The following is a 22,257-nucleotide window of genomic DNA, read 5'->3' as shown; positions in this document are numbered from 1 at the left end:
CAAAACTGTTTCTACCCAGATTTTGATTCTCCTCTACTAAGTTTAACATTTAAAGAGGACATATTATCACCCCTTTTCTACCTTTTCAAACAGTCCTCTGTGGTCTAAATGAAACATCTGTGCTGTGCTTTGGTCAAAATATAACGTGAATCAAGCACCAGAGGAGGTTTGTAACCCTGTATAAACCAGCTCTCTCAGAACGCTCCGTTTTGGTGTGTGTGTCTCTGTAAATGCAATGAGCATCACTCCTTTGCTAGCGAGAATAAAAATGTCGGACCTGCGTAAAAGTTTTGTTCTAGGCTGGGGGTGGAGTCCATGGGTGGAGATATCAGGGGAGGGGAGGGTATTTTTTTTTTTTTTTTTTACCAGAATCCCACTGTGACATCACAAGTTGAGCAAATTTGAAACGGAGCATTTTTCTCTGTGTTGTAAGACTTATGCAGACCACAAACAAAGGACTGGATGGATTTATTTCACATTTTGTGGGTCAGTAGACACTCAGGTTACTCAAATATATGTTCAAAAACATTTTTCATAATATGTCGCCTTTAAGTTTAGTAAAAATAACACTTCACGTTGTCTAATGTTATGTAATGTATGTCTTTTAAATTTACCTTTAATGTTGGAAACTTCAGAAATATACCGTCTTCAGCCAACACTTGAAAGCATGTCGCGTGTGTCGTTAATTTATCGAACTGTGTCTTTTGCCATTTTTAAATGTCTAGTAATGATTTTCAGTGATGAATGCAGGTGCCGACATAAAAATCTACAACAGGTCAAGTGCCTGCAGTCTGTCACTTTGTCACTTTAAGTATGACAGGCAGGTGCAGAGCAATGACACCAAGAGGCGCCAGCTATGCTTCAGTGTGAGGCTCACACACACACGTTTGCATTTCTTTCAGATTTCTATTTAAATTTGTATTATTCTTTGTTTTGGTATCTTGTTGAAATCAACAAATAATGCATTGTTCTGGACCTGTACAGTAGATTTTTCCTGTGCTTTATAAAGCTCTGTGCATCCATTGTAAAGAGCTTTTAACTATAGAAGTAAGGTCAATCAAAGGTCAGGTGCCTTTCCCCATTTTGTCCTATTAGAGTGCTTTTTCTGATTTGCATGAACTGACCTATTGACTTTTAAAATCAATTATTAGACATGTTTGTTGCACAAAGGCAATAGAGTCTGACTTTGACTGATTGTGTTCGTTTGAGCATTTCTGAATGCTGATTAATGGCTAAGAGCAAAGACGAAAATGTTTGTTACCTAATCCTGTAATTTAAGATTTGAGTCAATTAGCAATGGATCCAACGAAGGAGACTTTCTCTTTCACCCTGTTATTAGTCAGCCTGAGAGAAAGAGAGAAAAGAGCAAAAACAATTGGGGAATACTAACAGAAGCATTTATCTGCCAACAGGGCAGGAAACTGTAACGTGCCAACATTTTTAAGAACAAGTAAAAATATCTAGTGCCAAAGAGGCCTCAGATATTTTATCGAAGTGGTGAATCAAGACTGAAAACAAACACACTTCTCTAATAAAAAGACAGTATTAAAGAATGATTTATTAAATAGACTTATATTAGAGAAATATGCAGATATTGTGTTTAGAATAAGGAATCACGCATCACATGTACAATAAATGAGATTGGCCTATTTAAATAATTAATATTATGTAAATAAAGTTATTTGTTTATTTAACAGGGATCAATGCAATGAACATTCCTTATATTAAAAGTAGATACCATTTCATACAGGGTTCTAGCGGTGTCTAATTTGCAACCCCTGTCCCTGGCTGGGCTAGAAACTTTGGAAAATGCATTTCTTTGCTAAATAAAATGTATAAGTTAAATATGATCTTAGGGAAGTAACAGAACTGTCCTATAGTTTAAATAAGTCAGTTCAGCATACATGAAGAGTTTTTTTTCTGTAGGTCTATAGAGCACCACAGGAATGAGTCCTAAAACCCTGAAGTAAGTTAGCATTTGAGCGCCATGGGGTCTAACGTCTAAAAGTCAACGGGGATTTTGAATGGGTTTGTGGTTCGATGCCTGAAATAAGGTCTGTGGTTAACACAAGCTGAAGAGATGTTAGTGTTTTGTTAGACGACATAAACTACGTAAGGTAATACCCCCACTTGTGAATTTTGTAGTTTTTACGCGTCTTTAAAAAGGCGGTCGCTAACAAGTGGCTAAATGTGACTACAGTGGTTGTCGGGGACATTAAACGTCATCAGGCCGGACACAGAGAGCGGGAACTCTCTCACTAGTCGGAGATGTCTCCTGTAGGTTTAATCTTTAGGTTAAGGTGAATATTATGTTAATAAACTATTTATTAAACTACGTGGATTAGTTTATCAGAGATCGTCTGAAGCATAACGCTAGTGACGTCACAATCATCCGACCGTGGTGTAGTTAGCTTGTAGCATAACGTTAGCTTTTTACTTCTGTCAGCTTCATTAACGCTTCAAACATCATAGAAATGGAGTTCATCTGTGAAGATTATCCTGCTGAACAAAACGCCTACGCTTCAGAAACGTGCGTTTCATCAGCATCTTTAAACTTACACATTGCATCTGTAACGTCGTCATATTGGTGTCACATTGTGTGAGTTCACATTGCCTCCTCTCTGTGTGTGTGTGAGCTCCACATACACAAACACTTAGGAATGCACACACACATTGCATTCCTCCGCCCGCTAGCTTTACTCAGTGGCGGTCTGTAAGCGCCAAGTGAGACTTTATCTGTTCTTGATTTAAGGATAAGGATGAAATGCTTTCAATAACAAACTCTGACTTTGAACAGGCGATTCATTACATGTCAGTGTCGATCAAACATATTTATATTGCATTTAGCTACTCAGAAAGAAGAAATGTAATCTCACTGAGAGGCAAAAATCATGTTTGGATTGAAATGAGAAAAGCTTGAAACAAATAAAATGCACCAACAAACAAACTGCCTCGTAAGAAGAGACAGTTTCTTACCATGCCTGGGAAGAAGAATTTAGCATTTTGACTTTATTGTTGATACTTAATCTTGATTCGAGCTGCCCTTACCCATTTTTCTCATTTACTCAATGGGTGAAATATAACATTTATTTTCACAAAGGAATTTTCCTTATTTAGACTGTTGAATCATCTGAGGAAATCTGAAGCTGTTTCACTTTCACTTCATCCATAGATCAGTGGAACGTTAAAGAAAACGAGGCAGGAAGGTTGAGACTAAAGGGAGAGTGTTTTAAAAAAATCGTCTGAGCGAGTATAAAGGACTCGCTGTTGCATCACCTGTTTCCACGGCTCGGCCCCTTCACCATGGCAACGAAATGCCGGCTGGGTCGTCAATGTGGGTGTAGAAAGAAGCTTAGAGGAGGAACAAGTGTGTGTTTAGTCTCTTAGAGCTGCACGGCTCAGAGTTTCAGCAGTGAAAGAGTTACATCATTGAAGAGGAATCCTTCTCCCCTCATGTGGCTCTCTAACCGAGCACAGTTTCTTTCTTTCAGCTGTTTCTCTGTTGGTTGTGTAAATGGAGGAAGCGAGGAATGGCTTAGTAATTGGGTCTCTTTGTAGGATGTCAAGGAACGTTTTTCATTGCCAAGACATCGTAATATAAATGTAGATTTTTTAGTCCAGCCCCGAGCAAATCCCTCAAATCTGCTCGCCAAGTACCCACTCAGAGCACATTACAGGAGCTGATCACTTGTGTTTGTGCGTCTCATTACAGGAACAACAGAACGCGTCTGTCTGATACAGGGTACAGTCGAAGCACTCAATGGCGTCCACAACTTCATCGCAGAGAAAGTCCGGGAGATGCCCCAGAGCGCCCAGAAACCAGAACCAGTCAGCATACTGCAGCCACAGACCACAGTCAATCCCGACCGAGTCAAACAGGTAAGATGATCTGCTGTCGACTGTGCGGCAGGACCTCGATTGGGATCTTGTCTGTTAAAAATCAGAGATTCTAATTGAATTATTTTCTTTAGTTCAGCCTGAATGGGTCTCATGTTTTACAGACAGACAGCAAGTGAAAACCATAACGTTTTAGTTTTTCTTAAAAAGATGTCTGAAGGCTGGGAGACACTTTCCTCTCTGGACATTTTCTTAAAATCTATACATATATATATTTAAAAAAAAGATTTTGGGGCTTTCTCTTCCTTTATTTTAGAGACAGTGGATATAGTTGGAAATTGGGGAGAGAGTGGGGAATGACATGGGGGAAAGGGATTTGAAACAGCGCCACCCGCTTCAAGAGCTGCAGCATCTGCACATAGAGCGTGCAAACTAACCACTCTGCCACCAGTGCCCCATCTGTTAGTTTTTAAATGATTTTAGACCCTTGGCTCCACTTTATATACATTCAAGAATGAACACTGAAGCCCAACTTCAAAACAAGCTAAGCACTTACAAACAAGCATGTGGCAGCTCAGCTGGCAGCCCCTCCCTACATTTTGTGTTTGTCAAAGAAGAGCATTAAAAACATTTTTTTAACATGTCAAACATTAGAATTAATTTTGAGATGTTTAAAGTCGGTCATATAGTTGCTCCTGTATTGCTCTGTGTACAGCAACCCCCGTAAACAAAAAAAACAAAAGTCCATATTTTGGACTGATACAAAGAGTTGACTCAGGGGTGAGGTTAGTTTGTGGTAGGTAATAGTTCACTTCCAGGACACTTTGTTTATTAGTCAACAGTCTTGCTTGTTCTCTGGGCCATGACCCACAGTCTAGAAGGGTCAGGAAAATGTGAGGGTATGTGGTTATTTTTACCTCCAGTCTTTCATAGTGAGACAGAGCCGTGTGGCAGCTGCAGGCTAAACCCCTGGGATTAACAAACCGCTGAGTAAAGAGGGGGCTGGTGTAGTACTCTGACTCAGAGCGAGACATCCCTCTTTCTGTCCGCCATTTACGCTGTTAAATCTTCCTCTTGTTACCTCTCATTGCTACTTCATTTTGTATGTCTCCTCAGGCCAAATTGATCGTGCCCAATAGCACTGCTGGGCTTATCATTGGAAAAGGCGGAGCCACAGTAAAAGCAGTGATGGAGCAGTCAGGCGCGTGGGTGCAGCTCTCCCAGAAGCCAGAGGGCATCAACCTGCAGGAGCGAGTGGTGACCATCAGTGGGGAACCCGAACAGAACCGCAAAGCTGTGGAGATCATAGTACAAAAGATACAGGAGGACCCTCAGAGCAGCAGCTGCCTCAACATCAGCTACTCCAACGTCTCGGGCCCAGTGGCCAACTCAAACCCCACCGGCTCACCCTACGCTAACACGGCAGAGGTAATGCCCAACGCCGCTGCAGCCGCTGCTACTGCCTCCAGCCTCCTGGGCCAGGCCGGCTTGACGGGAATGGGGGCCTTCCCCGCCACCATGTCCAGCTTCTCCGGCAACGACCTGTTGGCCATCACCTCAGCTCTCAACACTCTGGCCAGCTACGGCTACAACACTAACACCCTGGGCCTCGGCCTCAACCCTGCAGCTGCATCTGGGGTCCTCGCTGCAGTAGCAGCTAGTGCTAACCCAGCCGCTGCTGCTGCAGCTAACCTGCTGGCCTCTTATGCTAGCGATGCCTCCAGCGGTGCAGGCCACCCTGCAGCAGGCCTGGGGGGCTTCTCCCTGGGTTCTCTTGCAGCTGCGACAGGGGCTTCCAATGGTTACTTAAATGCTTCTTCCCCACTGATGGCCTCCTCCCTGTTGGCGACAGAGAAGCTGGGAGACGGGGCCAAGGACGTGGTTGAGATCGCTGTGCCCGAGAATCTGGTCGGCGCCATTTTAGGGAAAGGAGGGAAAACGCTGGTAGAGTACCAGGAGCTAACAGGAGCCCGCATCCAGATCTCCAAAAAGGGAGAGTTCATTCCTGGTACTCGGAACCGTAAAGTTACCATAACAGGGTCGCCAGCCGCTACGCAAGCAGCACAGTATCTGATCAGCCAGCGGATCACCTACGAGCAGGGCGTGCGCGCTACCAACCCACAAAAGGTGGGCTAAAAAGAAAAAGAAGAGGAAAGGATGAAGACAGAGATAGAAGGGAATCGAGAGGGTCACGATGAATTGAAAAAAAAAAAAGAAAAGTCCAAATATCTGTTCAATATTTCAGTATCAAATGAGAGAATCACAAAGGAGGAGGTGGGGGAGACAACCAAGATAAGTGTGTGTGATATGTGAATGTGTTTTTAGGACTGATGTCCTGATGTTTTTTAAAAGTTTGTGTCGAGTCCTTTTGACGATGGCGATCAGAGTAAGCTGGACTGGTCCACTGCCAAGCTGCAGATTCAAGGGTGAGGCCGCAGGGCTTCACCCTCCTCCAAAACCTCATAGCTCTTTTGTTTTGTTTTTGATCTGATTGGGTTTTTCTTGGTTTGAATTTCAGTTTGCAAAGCCTCGGCTCCCGGTGAGTTGAGCGTGTCAGAAAAAGTTCCAGCCTGCTGTTTCACAAACCTTTGCTCTTTTTGTACAATGCAGAATGCATTGTTAACAGCAGAGGTTTTACGACAAGCACCTGAGGTCACCTCAGTCCATAAGGGAAGCAATCTTGAGTATAATTTCTTGAGACATCACGTCTATGTTGACATATGTTGAATTCTGGCTCATATCATAATTGACGTTTCTAAATTTGGGTATTTTATACTTCCATCCTTTATTTATTGACATGGTCTCATTTAAACACAAATAGATAATTTAAACCTGTGAATGCAGGTTGATCTGAATGTAAAAACAATATTAGCCTATTGCTATTTTTTATTTACAGGGATCAAATATTGTGTTGCAGTGAACGAATTGTATAACTCTGTAAACCCAGTCTGAACTTGACTGTTGCTGTTCTGCAAGTATAGTTCAGGGGTTAAATAATCAATGTGAGAGGACAGAGGAGACACACAGGAATGTATACATATATTTTACATGAGAACAAACATGCTCCCAGAAAAAAAAAAAACACAAACACTGAAAACATATTTGCATATTCAGTTCCAGCTACAAACACAAATACGATGTTGTTGAACCCTTTTCTTGGTGCTATAGAATTAGATGTAAATCTCCATTCAATCTGAATCTGTCTGGCGACCTTCCTTTTTATTTGAAGCGTCGTCCAGCCGTTAGTAGCCCATTGATTGTGACCCAGCCTCTCACCTAATGAAGCGGATTGATTTCAGCATCGCGAGATGAAAAGCAATCCAGTCTTAATATTTTAACTCCAAGTCCAGGTAACTTTTTTTTTTCTCCATAAAAATTGGCCGCACTCTAGATTTTTTACCTGACGATGATTTTTGCCTTATTCACACACTTTGAGAATCACAAGAACTACATCTAAAGCTACCTTGAAGCAGTGTCTCACCAGTTCAGTTTGCAAAAAGAACAAAGCACTACAAAAAGCATTTTGATAAGAGAAGCTGTATGAACCAATTTCTGTGAACAAAGAAACTATTGCCTTTACATTAAGGGTACCAAATAGTCTAGAGACAAACTCTAATGAAAGGGAAGTAGAATGACACTTGAAAAGAAGGTTTGGACTCACTTTTTTTTTGTCTGTGAGCCATCCTTCCCAATTTGCATCAAGACAAAGAAAAAAAAAAAGTCTGCAGTTCATCCAGGCAGCCTGTTATCGCTCCCAAAACACGTTAACGCTCACTAACTTCGAGTCGGAGCACATAATAAAACATTGTGAAATGTTTTCGGCATCGTTGTCTTTTATGGGCAATTGTTTGTCTAATGCAGGGAGGCTAATTGTCTCCAACATTTCCAAACACTCTGAAGATTACCTTGGCTTCCTTCTGTGCTGCTATCCATGGTGTTCATCCTGAGTACACTGGGTCTCTGAAGACTGCACTGTGAGACATTAAAAACACAACGTAAAGTGTCTGTCCCTGCCGGGGGATGTGAGTATATTTTAATGTGCACATCTATGTCACATAACCCACCAATACTGACAGAAGGGATAAATCTCCACAAGAGCATTTATACTCCCAGCATCTTGTGATGGTTTTGTTTTATCACTTCCTCCAATGCACTTGCGCCCAAAAATTAGCAGACATTTTCAGACCACAAAATTTATCCCTGCCATTTTTCTGTGCACTTATTACATCGCAGAGACATCTTTCAATTGTCCTCCTTCAACCCATGTTCTAAGATTAGCTTCCTGAATACAAGGCTGTGAGAGTTGCTGCTAGAGCTGCGTTAATTAATCAATTCATCATAGGGAAGGAATTTGATTGCCTAAATTGTTTATGTCCATTTTTTCTTTTTCTAAAAGTGTCAAATATTTGCAGGTTCCAGCTTTCTTTGGGTTTAAACTCTCGGTGTTGATGATAGAAAACAATTTGCAGACTTAGTTAAGCGCTCTGAGAAACTGGGATCAGCATCTTTTAAATTTGCATTCAAAGTGGTGAATTGATTTGTCCTGAAAAAATAATTTGCAGATTGATTTATGATATCAAGAAATGTTTTGAGCAGCTCTAGTTGTTGCAGCAAAGTGTCCAGGAAAAAATCAGAGTCACTCCCTCTTCCTGTTGTTTTGGGGACAGAATTGAATGACTACCCTTTTCTCATTCATAATTCATAGTCGAAAGAAACAACTCGTCGTGTGTGAACATTAAATCATGGCAACACTGAAATCTTTTCTTTCACTACGTGTCTGGAAGGCTTCACTGTCATCCATTAACGATAATCTGGCCCAGCATAAGAAAACCTTTTTACTGCCCAAAGTTTGAGCATTATAATAAGATACAAGCACAAAACCAGGGGGATGTATTACCAATGCAACTGGACTGCTCGCCTGCAGAGAGCTCTCCGTCAAAAGCTCTCGATCGCTACATTGTGCCAAATACTATTTCTCTCTCTGCCCCTTCATTAGCTTTCCTCTTTCTCTCGACATTTTGATTCCCCCTGTATGTTGCTGTTTCTCACCCTTCTGTCTCTTATCTCTGTCTGTGCTTCTTCTTCTTCTTCTTCTTCTTCTTCTACCTACACTGTGCTCTCCCCCTCTTTCTCCTTCCTCCTGTCTTGTCCTCTCATGGGCAGTGTGCTGGGTGTGCTGTTGCTGCTGCTGCTGCTGGTTTGTGGTGGTGGGAGTTATGCACTATAGGTCATGAGGGTATAAAAATGTTTTCCCAGGCCGTAGAGTTCACAAGGCTAAATTGCACAGAAAACACCTGCCTCCAAATACTGTGACACCCACAAGACCAGCCAGCAACATTAGCTCAAAGTATCAAATTCCCTCTACACGAAGAACACTTAGAAGAGTTTAGACCGTGAACTATGGCCTTTTTTTCATTCCAGAAGAAGAAGGCAAATCTTGGTTGAATAAATATTCATGTGTCAGCTGAACAAACTGAGCTCGAGTTTCAGCCTCTAAACGAAGCATAGTAAGGAAAAGAACGCATACGATAGCAAGAAGTAAGGTGGGAACTTGTTTGTGACCTCAAGCCGAAACAATGACATCCTTTATGCATATCCTCTTATCTGAAAAATGACTAGATTCATTTCTGTGGAATACAATATGTCATGTCATATGATCTATATGTACTTTATTGTAGCTATTCTAGTTTGTAGTCCAAATGCAGTCCAGCGTTGTCGATACAATGTGAACTATGTTATATTTGTGTGGATGATGAGAGTGCCAACTAAGCCTGATTAAGATTAGCTTCGCGATTTGTTTGTGCATTATGATGACTCATCATCAGCCGGTGGTGTCCATATTTCTGTCATTGATGATTTAGTTTGACAGTAAGAAAATGTAAAGAATATTGGAAGCAATATAGTAGCATGTTGTCCTGTTTTGTGTTTTATGTCTGTTGTATGAACCTTTGAAATTACTAAGATTTTGAATGAATAGGTTTACATGTACTTTTTGTAAGTTATGAAAATGCTGCTATTTGATAAGTAAACTATACAAAAATATTTTAGTTGAAAAGATGTCTGGTCTGTTGATTAGAGATGTGCTCCGAAAGGCCGGAGCATACGACGAGGTGTATAGAAATACTATACAGTATTGGTAAGATAGTAAAAAGTAATAATAGACTCCATAGTACAACCTGTGCCAAACTAGACCTCCGCAGCTTCTGAAATTGTAGATGTGCGATCAAATGTTAGATATCAATAACTTGTTTAGAAGTGCTGATCAAGTGCCAATCAAACACTGTCTTTTAAGTTAAGAAAAGATAATCAAATACATGACTTAAGAAAAACAAAGGACAAAGAACTTTTTGTGCATTGTTTTATCCCATAGGTACATAGATAAGAGTTAAAGATTGTGATTTTTATGGATCCATGTTGTTTTACACTCCATGCATCCCTTGTGTGTTTGTTTGACCTGTGGCTTAAAGTACTGCTGTCTCACAAATGTCTCTCTATAGGCCAGCATGGACTAAAGCATAACATGTTATAAGCATTCATAACATACCATTAACAATCAAAAATGTGTTTGTGGAGTTAGGTGTTATCTTTTTGCACGTCTTCTATTGCATGGTATCAAACGTTTAAAAAAAATTAAATATGGAGGAAAAAAATAAAATGACAAAAACTTTTGCGAGGGTGTCTCGCAACATTCAAAGACATTACGCTGCATGAAGTCAAATGTAAAAGCACTTAAGTTTACTCGCCTCATGTTGGAAAAAAAAAAGAGTTGTTTTTTTATGTCGTGAGTTGGGAGGGAGATCATTATTGTCATGTTGGCCCAAAACACACACCCACACACACACACACACACACACACACACACACACACACACACATACACACATATACACACACAGATCAAATTGTCATCTTCACGTCATCACAGATGGTTTGATTTTTAGGTACAGTGAGGAGTATTACAAATGTGAAACAAGCAAACGTGAAAATGTTACTCAGTGCATTGGCTCTTTGTGTTTCTTTTAAAAATAAAATCAAGCATGCATTTTTTTTTAAACAGGTTGAACCTCATGTAACCTGTCCCATGAAGTTACACGATTCTTTTTGTTTTAATGTCACAGCTTAAAAGCCCAGATCTAATCTATGAATGTACCCATATATTCTTTTTGTATCATTTTGAATTCTGTTGAATGTTACCAGTCTTTAATGTAAATTCAGGGCAGGAATGTCAGATACATGTAGAGTTAATATCTATGTCAATAACAGATTTCAGCTATAGTCAGGTAGGCCTCACACGGCCACAGTCATGAACCAGATATGTTTAAACACAACTTCCGATTCGCTGTCAACATTATCTTGTTTGTTTGGTGTTGCATAAATGCACTTTACTGATCAGTGGGTCATCTTGTGAAATGAAGCAAAACCATGTTGTTCATTTTGTTTCTGTTTGCTGTTGCTCTGATGTTACCATTATTTATTTATTCCCCCGATCCTGTTGGGTCTCATGAGTGATGGAAAGGGCTGGAGTCTCAAACTAAATAGAAAAAAGGTAGCACCTGTTTCCTCACATACCCTTCAGCAGAGGTTTGTGTCAGTCACTGAGTGCTTTGTTTTTTGGGTTTTTTTTACAAACATGTGAAAACCCAGAAGGATCCTAAGACATCGTGCATCCTCCTTTTGCTTAAATTACAAATTCAAAAAACCCTTTTTTATTTCTTCAACTTTGACGAAAGAACCAAGGGATGCAAGTTTAAAAAACTACAAGGTCACTTTTGTGTCTTTATTATGCTTTTATCAGATTTAAGGATTAGACATGCATAGCTGACAAAACTGCAGACTGAAATCAAATTCCGTTAAAGTGAACTTGTGATTAAAGAAACATTAACGCAGATGAAAAAAAGTTTCTTTGCACATCTAAAACTTTTGCTTTTGAATCCAAAATGTTTCAGTAGTTTTTATGGATGTTTTTTTATCATCGCTCAGATTGAGACGTTTCTCAACGTAGTCCTGCCCACAAGATCAGAGTCAATCATTTTTGTATTCAAAAGTAAAAAAAATATTTTGATTACATATCATTGAGAATGTATTTGACTTGCAGTTTAAACATTTTTGATTGCAGTGTGGACATGTTTGTCTCCTCTGTGGGTTAGTTTTGCTTCTGTTTGATTGCATATTAATGAAGACACTAAAAGTTACCTGTTGAAAAGAAGTGAAGGTAGATAACATAATTGGCACCAGCAACATGAAGATCCTCTCTGTAACCTCAACATGTTTTAAAACCAGTGAGGAAACCTTACCGACGTCGAGTGGCCTAGAGATACATGAATGATATTTCTCTCATTATTTTTGAGTTTTCAAACCCCTGTCGTTGCATTTTATCTCACCTCAATGTCAAACCTGTTACAGATTCATTCAAAAGAAGAAGTTTGTTTTGTTTCTCTTTTCACCTCAAACGTGTCCCGGATGTTCATCTGCGTCCATGAAAGCTCTTTCACAAAGAAGGACTGTTTTTTCTGGCTAAGGCTCTCTCACAACCTCTTCTCCTCGAGTCTCACTCTCTCAGCCTACACCACGATTTGTGTTTCATCACACAGTGTCCGCCCTTTGAAACGGATTAAAGTACCTCTGAGCCCCGGAGAAAATACAGGATTCTTTGCCAACCAGATATGAGGCCATTTCTGTTGGTGTCTCTGACCCTCTGAACCTCTCATGAACTTATTTGACCTTCTCCATCCCCCCGAGAACTCATGTATGTGTTGGATATTTTACACTCTGCGAGACTGTTCTGTTGTTTTCTTGTTTCTTTTTTTCTTTTCCTGGACAATTCTGCAGGGTTGCTTAAATGTAAACTGAAGAAAGCATGGCAACACCTTGCAACCATTCTCACATCATTACAGATTGACTTTTTTGGGGGGTATTTGGTTTGACTTTGTTTGACCTCTGTTCTTTACATCTCAGACTAAAATGGGCTGACAGCATAAGATCAAATATTGCAACCTCAGAAAAGTGATGTTTTTTTCTTTTTTAGTTGATTGACGACGGTTCTGTCTTTCATTTGTGACGAGAATAATCTGTGAAAGTCCACAGTGTTTAACTACCTTAAAGGGCTTTCCGGGACAGCATTTGTATGTCTTTAAAAAATGGAAAAAAAGTCCTCTTTGAGTTTATTGAGAAACAAAGAGGAGAAATGTCTTCTTGTGCCATTTGAGACAAGTGTGAAAGCTTTTCATGGCAAATATTATCTGCAACGAGTGCCAAATAATTCTATACTGAGCCAAAAGGCTGCCAGCCTACATGACTAAATGTTAGATCACTGGAATGGTTACGTCCCATTTCCACTCCCCTTGAAAAACATCACCCCTAATTGTACGACGTTCGAGCTCATGCACCATTATTGTTATGCTGCCAGTCTGTTTTCTGCTTTTGTCAGAGAAACATCTCAGAAGCAGGATCTTTTCTAAACGAAACACTGTTGATAAAATGACAACAGCTACTACGGTGAGGGAATGAGAGGATTTTAAAAGTGTCATTGTTTTTCTTCTTCGTTGATTTGAACATTATTCATTAATAGATTTAACGGTAATGACTATTTAATGTAACTGTAGTACTGTGTTTGTAAAAGAAATTCAGTGAGTTGTGTTTTATGACTCGTGGACTACCAGTGAAGTCAGCATTTCAGTGTTAATAAATTGAATTGTTTTTTAAAGATTATTTTTGCGACGGCAACAAAGAGTCATTATAAATGTTCATTTTAACATCACTCGCCTTGTGTTTCTTTTGTTCTGCACTCCAGAGAAAACGTCCAGTGTCTATATGACACGTTAACAGATCTTCAATACGAGCACACTTTAAAGGGAACAATGGCGCTTTATGAACACAAGGCTCACATATGATGAGGGATGAAGGTATGACAATTACATTTTAGAATGAGAATGAATTTACGTAATGTATCTGATGGTTAGTTTGAGTGTTAGATCATTATGTTGTCCACCTTAAAAAGCTAGTTTATTTTTTCTAACCTGATTAAAATTAAGAGGAAAAGTATTTTTTTGTTTTTGGCATGACGAGAATTATACATGGAAGAGGATTAGAGCAAGGCATGAGAAATAATGAGAGAAGGACGTTTTCTTTCATTATGCACTTTAAGAAAAAAGTCAAAGGGTTGAAAAAATATTGTTGGGAAAATAGCAGGGACGTGAAGGATTATTTTGAAAGTGTTGAGAAAAAGGTTGAAAAGTAAAAATGTCGACAAAAAAGGACTAAATCTGTTTCTCTAAATTAGAATTTAACTTTATTATCTGCATTTCGACTTTTTCCTTGAAAGTGCATCACTTCATTATTTATTCCTCATGTTCTCCTCTGTAACTTTTATGCCAAAATGTCAAGATGAAGGGAGTTTTTGATTTGACTTTCTTTCTTTTTATTTAATCACAATTTGACTTTATCCAAAAATGAAAGCAAAAATATGTCGCCAGTTTCTTTACTTTTTAGTTAAATAAGTCACTTTAACTGAAGTATCCACTTTATTCCCATAAATGAACTTCATTCCTCTTATGCAATCAGCATATTAGATTTAGTAAGGCATCCACCTTTAAAGTTTTTGAATCAGTTTTCAGTTAGATGCCTGAAATAAGGTGACACAAGCTAAAGAGATTTTAAAGATTTTTTCTACAACATAAAACATGGAAGTGTCCCACTTGTGGTTTTTGGACTGGGACTTAAGAGTTTGTGGGTAACATTAAACATCATCACACCGAACATGGAAACTCAACTTATTATAAACGTAGTGGTGACGTTGAAGTCAGTCATTGTAATTTCTTTTTAGCCTAACATTAGCTTTTCACTTTCTTTATGAAAGTAGTTTTTATTTGTGAACTTTATCTTGATGAACAAAACGTGAAAGTGTCACCAACTTTTTCTCAGACCTAATTTTTAACAATAATTAAAAAACCATTGTAGGGAAAAAAAAAACTTTTTGTGAAGGGATCCAGCGCGATGCGTCATACGTGCACCGCTCTATAATGACTGTACATAAGAAGTGGGCGTGGCCTCTTCAATCTAAAATATATATGTATTCAAAAATTTAACTCCAAGAAAACACACTTCCTTCTCACTTCTTCTATTCCTTGGTAATCATTATTCTGATGACTCTTTTGAGTCTTCTGCCATCCAGCTCAATGTTTATTTAGTAAATGATGATCCCATGTCGAGTAAAAGAGAAGATAACACAGGACATGCTGCAGGGCATGACTATTTGTGATGGACATGTCACTACCAAACCAACCATTGTTCATCCTCTTGTTATATACATATATTTTCACTTATGGAGATGTAAAACAAAGACAGGGACTGCTAAAAGAATATCACACTTGAGGCCTTTTTTAAAAAGTCTACAAACCTATAGTGATTTCATGGTGCCTTCATGGTCCACTTCTCAAACAGTCTAAAGTCTGAACAACTTTGATTAGCGATCCATCCAGCAGGTGTTGAGATGTTTGGATGTAAGTGGTTGACAATTCGACTCTGCCATCCAAATTCAGACTTTTTCTTCCCTGTAGGTTTTGTCTTTTTTTCCTCTGAATCCACTGAGTGAGCGTTTATTTAGCATGAGGGTAATGAAAACCTTTTTAGTGTTTCAGGCGGCTTATTGCAGGGTGACTCACTTCACTATTCAAAGCCCTGCATCTCTGGGACTGATTAGCCTGGTATTGCTTAATCTAGTTGAATAAATTAGATTTAATGTGAGTATTCTTTGCAGCTGTGGTCAGAGAGGGACCGTTTGTCATATCAAAGGTGGAGAGTACCTTTGACTAACATCTGAGATCAACTGGTACAATATATCTCTCCCAGCCATGCACAGCTGGGAAGTACAAACATTTATCATCCATTCAGTGTTAATTATAGGGGATAATTGGTGCACAAACTGATTAAAAAGTACTCCTAAATCATTTCAAATGTGTCACCATTGAATTCAAAGCATGAGCTCTGAGTTCAGTTATTTCTACACAGACCTGAAGCGAAGTCAGCGGAGAACAATTCAAAGTTCTGCCTCGACTGTCGGTGCCTTGACTTTTATGTAATGTCCTCTATGAGCCATCCGGCACGCAGTCATTCCTCCTACACTGTTTGACCTTGTTCGTTATCCAGCAAATACATCTCTAATCTTCTGAGCTCATCTACACCAGCGAGGAAGCTGACATCACACACTCAAACACAACAGGCTGCGGCAGCTGTACCGTCACATCACAGTGTTTTAAAATAGTTATTAGAAGTATTTCAGAGTGTTAAGAAGCATAATACATGTGAAGATTTAAACATAATATGCAGAGGGGTGTTTCGTCAAAGGTAGGTCAGACTATTTAGGATGGTGAATTTATTTATTAACACTCATAAAGGATGGCATAAAATCATATTATGAGAATATAAAAACATGTCAGGAGAGGTCAAGAAGCCAACAGGCTTATACAAGGGACCTCACCTTTCTTAATAAATAAATAAACACAATTATTAAAATCATTCAAATCTGACCCTCACAAGACTGGGACTGTTTTGAGTGTGAAGATGGCTTTAAGAAGACAACGTGTAGAACAGTGGTTCTCAACTGGTCTTGCCTCAGGACCCCCCAGCAACTCCTCAATGAGAAACTGCGACCCAAGTTTCTGATATTTTTCAAACAGTGAGATTAAGCTAATGACAAATTGTGCAGTTTGGACCTAGGATGGACCAGAACAAAAAGCGCTTCATTTACTTTTTCACAGTTTATTTTCCAGGTACAAATTCATGACCCACTGAAAACGGCTCCACGACCCACTTTTGGGTCCCGACCCACCAGTTGAGAACCACTGATGTAAACCATGCATGCAGGATAAATGCAAATAAATAAAAAATGGACCTTGATACCTCCAGTATGTACACTTCAGTGTTCTGAGATTGATTTGCTATATAAATAACACCCTACAAACACTAACTAACTGCATATATGATTTAATGTAGAAATAAAAACGGATTGATTGATTGATCAGCGTGTGACACAGCACAGCCGCAGTGTTGTCGAGAGGTTCTCATGTGTTTTTGACATGGCACAAAGAACTCAAAAGTCTTCTCTTTGCAAACAGAAGATGCTACATCCACTTCTTATATCCCTGTCTATGCTTCAATCCAAAAACATTTTCTTAATCAATTCAAAATGACTTGCTGCCATCTACGTGTATGACACCAAGAGACATTTTTTATTAGTCTTAAGCTTTTGTTTTTGCCGTCCGATTTCAAACATGAAGCCCAAACACTATGTGGGTGCTATGACGTCTCATAAAAGGATGCATTTCCCCTACTTGTGTGTGTGAAAGGTTTTGACACTTTGAGCACCTTTGCCTTCACTCATGCACAAATGCTTAACGTTGGGAAATACTAGGAAGAAATATAAAAAATGTAATAAAAAAGTAGAGAGGGAAAGAAAGAAAGAAAGAAAGAAAGAATGACAGAATAATCTTAATGGGGTCCTCTTGCTGGCCTGTGTATGGGCTCTTTAAATAATTAATTTGGTTAACAGCAGGTTGTTAAAAAGATCACATGTAAAGGGCCGAAAAAAACAATCTTTTTTAAGGTTTATTTTTGGACTTTTTATGCCTTTATTTTAGAGATGCTTACAGTGGATAGCATCATAAATCGGGAAGAGAGAGAGAGGGAAATATGATGCGGGATGGATCCACTGGTCGGATTCTAACCTGGGCCATCCGTAACATTAGCCTCCGTACATGAGGCGAGCCAACTAACCACTAAGCTACCAGCGCCCCCCATGAAATAAATATTCTCATATTCTGTAAATTTGGAAACAATGTTGCACTCAAGATCTCAGTCCTTCTGAAATCTTCAACCCCATCCTGTATTTATAACAAACAGGACGTCACTTCCACTTCCCCTGAATGCTCTGAGTTTCCTCATACAAAGTTTTATTTGTAATTGGACTGAGATACCTTTGGGAAAAACCATGAATTCCTTCCTTTGTGTTATGCAGTGAACGAGACACGGCAGCAGATGGACATGGCTCGGTGGAAAGCGTGCATGTAGTTTGCATAACAATTAAAAGAATGACTAACTAACTTTGAAATATGGCCAGACAATTAGGCTGTGTGAGGGATTGGAAATAGTAAGCAGCCTGAGGTCAGAGGTATTTAGGGAATAACATGTTGCCAATATGAATTTATGAGCTTCCCTCTGTAATCCCCCACAGTCTCAGTATTCCAATACAGATTTACAAGGAATATTTATATATCTATGAGAAACAACAGCTATTTCTGCTCCATTACCTTTTTATAGAACCACCCATCCGCTGCATTTATCCCACTTTAAAACCAGCCTTTTGTTAAGACTGATCCCTCCCTCCTAACATTGTGCAGACATGAAAATCATCTCATATTGTCCACTCTGCGAGGCGAAAAAAAAACATCATTCAAAATTTTCTGCACATACATCTCACCCCAACCCGAGTCTCATTTTCTATGTTGAATCGAGGTGTAAAAAACCCTGCAGCGGTATAGATTTAAGGCACATTTGGTTCCTGCTGTGAGAGAAGGTAGCAATGGGCTTGAATGATAAAATTGCGTTGTCAAGGTAACAGGTTGTTCTGAAGACTGCAAATATGTCGTATCGGGGATGCTCCCCGTACAATATTTCACTCTGCAGCCTCTGAAGCATTGTGTTTCACTCCCTCAAAGTCAGGCAGGTGCTGCAGATGTAATACGGTTTGCATTTATAATTTAGAGACGTTTAATAGGCGGTCTATCTCCATTAATGTTATTGAACTGATTCACCACAAATCTAATTTTTGCAAAGCAGAGCTGTCGGAAAACCTTGGGGTGGCACAGTGATTTTCTTCAAATGATGAATGAGGAGAAAGGTTCCAGAGAACAGAGATACTCCGAGGCACCCTTTAACATGGCTCCTGATGTAACCATGGATACCTCTATTTCATGGATGGAGTAATTTTAGCTGGAGTGGGATCTGAAGGATACATATCACTGTTTTCTGCACCACACATCATATATTATCACATCTTAGATATCAGCATACACTCCACAAACCTCCAAACACATGCATGCAGGTTTACATGTAGTTTACATGATGTGTGGTGATAATAGGAATCCCTGAGTGGAATGCAGTGCACCAAGAGACGATGACATGCAGGTCGTTTTCTGCACAAACAGTCGTGCATTCACAGAAATAAGGCTGTGATGCAACAGATGAAATTGTTTATAACTCAGTGACCTAATAACAATATCATAAACAACATATGTAAAAGAAAAAACAACAACCTTTTACATAACAACCCCACGTTATTGTTGTCACTAACACAATATAGAATGTGGGACACAATAACTCCAAATGTTATAGATGTTGTTTATGTCTGCATGTAAAAATAAAAGGCAATTAAATTGTAAATCATAAAAAAACCACCGTGTAATGTGACAGGTAATATATAATCCAGCAGGTGAGGAACAATCATAGGATAGGATAGGATAGGATAGTACTTTATTGATCCCCAGAGGGGAAATTCGGGCGTTACAGCAGCACAGACAAGAAAGCTCAAATACACATGAAACAGAATAGATAAGCTACTTAATAAAAGCAAAAAAATAGACGAAAAAAAGAGTCGGAGCTGCTGCAACAGGCTGCCGACTCTCAGCGCCCGTAAGAGGATATCAGTTTAAGGACATTAGCAGAGTAGAGGTTAGGAAGAAAATCTAAATTATAAAGAGATCTCTGTTAAAGCTGTAACTTTCCAGATCTTATATGATATACATTAAATACTTTACATAGCAGCTAAGCTTCCATCTACCTCTCCCAGCATAGTATGTTTATAATGTATAGCTTATTATGTATTATATTATATACGAGTGTAGAGTATAAAATATTATTCTAAGGATATTATACAGATATTTATGTCCCTATAAAAGGATGAGGATAAGTTTTTCTTATATTCTCATTGTTGTATCTTAATTGTTGAAAAATCAAAAAAGACACGCACATCCCTCCGGTGGTGCTGGATCCATTAAACACAAATAGGTAAAGAAAAGCAAACGAGGTTTGCACACCATGAAGCTCCCGTTTGAAGGATTGAGTGATCAGTGACGAGGTGTGAGGATCTTGTTTTGCTTTTCTTTACATATTTGTTTTATGATTGTGAGTAAGCATTCTCCTCTTTAGAATAAACATGACATTAAAAAGGGAAATGAACCCCCCCCCTTCCCCATTGTTATAAACTTTGATTTTTTTTTAGACAAGTGGGAGGATTGTGCACCTTCTCCTCAGCATTAACACCAACATTTATTTAAGTAGAAATGTCATAATGCCAATACAGGGAGTTGGCTCCATCACACTGTTTACAGTATTTTATTGGTAATTTATACATTTTCTGTCTTTTTTTATTGCCACGATTTGAATACTATACTGATACAGTACATTTACTATCTATCTATCTATCTATTTATCTATCTATCTATCTCTATCTATTTATCTATCTATCTATCTCTATCTATATATCTATCTATCTCTATCTATCTATCTATCTATCTATCTATCTATTTATCTATCTATTTATCTATCTATCTATCTATCTATCTATTTATCTATCTATTTATCTATCTATCTATCTATCTATCTATTTATCTATCTATCTATCTATCTCTATCTATCTATCTATCTATCTATCTATCTATCTATCTATCTATCTATCTATCTAAACATTGAGTCATATGTTTTTATTGTAGTGATAGTAGAAAGTGTTGAGGAGAGACTTTCTTCAGTGTCAAGGCAACCATGGGCGCTCCAACCACGGGGGATTACGAGGAGATGTAGCAATGATAAAAACTGAGCAGCACTGACATGACATTCAGCCAGTTTGAAACAAGAGTATACTTCACTGTCACAGGGTAAGATAGTCAGAACATTTTCTAGAAAAATCTACATCTTTGTTTTTGTGGCTTTGACAATCAGTGAAACAAAAATAACTGATTGATGCCGGTATAAGAGGTTAGTCTGTTAATTGTGGTTTATTTGGAGGATCCTCTTTTCCTATGGACTGATATGTGAAATAAGAGTAATTGTAATTCATCATTAGTAATCCTTTCATGCTTAAAATTGCAATTATGGACGCCAACCTCCACATCACGGAGTCAAAAAATAATAATGATTAAACGGACGGACAGCCTCTGAAGGCCTGGCAGTGCAGACAGTGTTTCACATCTTCATTTAGCAGATTGCAGACAGATCAACATTTATGCAAATGACTTGTACCTACAGTGTTTGCATGCTGAATACAGAACATACAGTAGTGTCTACTCTGTCAAATGCTCTCTGGCTCCACCTGCTGGTTTTATTCTGCACCTGCATGCAAACGCATTAAAATCTGCATTTGGGAAGACTTTCAAAAACACTTTTGGAAAAACTTTAGTGACACTTTAGAGACAGCATGTTGAAAAAAAGTTTGTGTCCTTCAGTTGCAGTTCAATGATGACACAGTTAGACCTGAGGGGGGCGCTGTCCTGTGGATGGCCTGTGTGGAGGTGTGGCAAAACAGGCAGCTGAATAAATAGGACATTTGTCTGGGAGCAAATATTCAAATGATTCATCTTTCTAACCCTTTCTATGTATTTAGGTTGTTTTGTAGAAAATCATCATGTAAGGAGTGTGACTGCTCAACTGTTCTGTTTCATCTCCCTGAAAGAGAAAGATGTCAAATGTGACCTTATCCACCTTAATGTCCTCCCTTTGATTTATGATGTGTTGCTATTGCCTCTGAGTTTGGCATTTTGGAAACAACAATGCTGTTATTTTTCAAGGGCCAGAAGTGACCAAATTCAGAGGCGAGAGAAAGAAGCCAGCTCACAAGGCAGCTAGCTTGGTTAGCAAGATGCATCTGTAGCATCCTAAAAATAACGTGAAATTATTTGGGATGCTTAGTTTGGCTGATGGAAATGCAGGCAAACCAAATTATATGACTTCTAAATGAACATTAAAATCCTGAAAACACAGAAAGACATTTTTCAGATAATATTGGGAACATCTTCTCGATCACATGGTGGCCACACCCTAAAACATGGGCTACCTTTCTTTGTAAATTTGACTTTAAATGGGACCATAATTTACTAAACTGACATTTTACTGTACTGAAGAGGACATGAAAGTATGTTTTAGACTTAAACTGTTTAGAATAAAAGTTCTTCTTCATCTCTGGAGAAACCCCAAACATCCTGAACCTGATGGACAAACTGTCACATTTGACAGTCATATATGTGACTACTGCTTTCTCTTCTCCATGTGCAGAAACAAAAGCATTTTTATATCATACTCAACAGTCCTGATCACAGAACAGTAAAAGTCCCGTTGGCAGTTTGGCACAATTCAACTCAAGTATGGAGAAATCAC

The 22,257-nt window shown here is 38.9% G+C and overlaps 1 protein-coding gene across 2 annotated transcripts in view; it reads left to right on the top strand.

Annotated features, from left to right (window-relative positions):
- nova1 (NOVA alternative splicing regulator 1) overlaps positions 1-13,594 on the top strand; it is a 39,252-nt gene extending 25,658 nt beyond the window's left edge. For both annotated transcript variants that reach the window (XM_020629282.3, XM_065962753.1), the window contains exons 3-4: positions 3,713-3,879; positions 4,954-13,594. In XM_020629282.3, coding sequence (XP_020484938.1) covers positions 3,713-3,879; positions 4,954-5,973 — 1,187 coding nt within the window. In that variant the 3' untranslated portion in view covers positions 5,974-13,594. The remainder of the gene's footprint in view (positions 1-3,712; positions 3,880-4,953) is intronic.
- The last annotated feature ends 8,663 nt before the right edge of the window (positions 13,595-22,257 follow it).

The sequence above is a fragment of the Labrus bergylta genome, chromosome 14, assembly GCF_963930695.1.
Source record: "Labrus bergylta chromosome 14, fLabBer1.1, whole genome shotgun sequence".
In the NCBI taxonomy this organism is placed as follows: Eukaryota; Metazoa; Chordata; class Actinopteri; order Labriformes; family Labridae; genus Labrus; species Labrus bergylta.
Note: the sequence above shows the minus strand (reverse complement) of the source record. Positions and strands in the feature narration are given on the sequence as shown.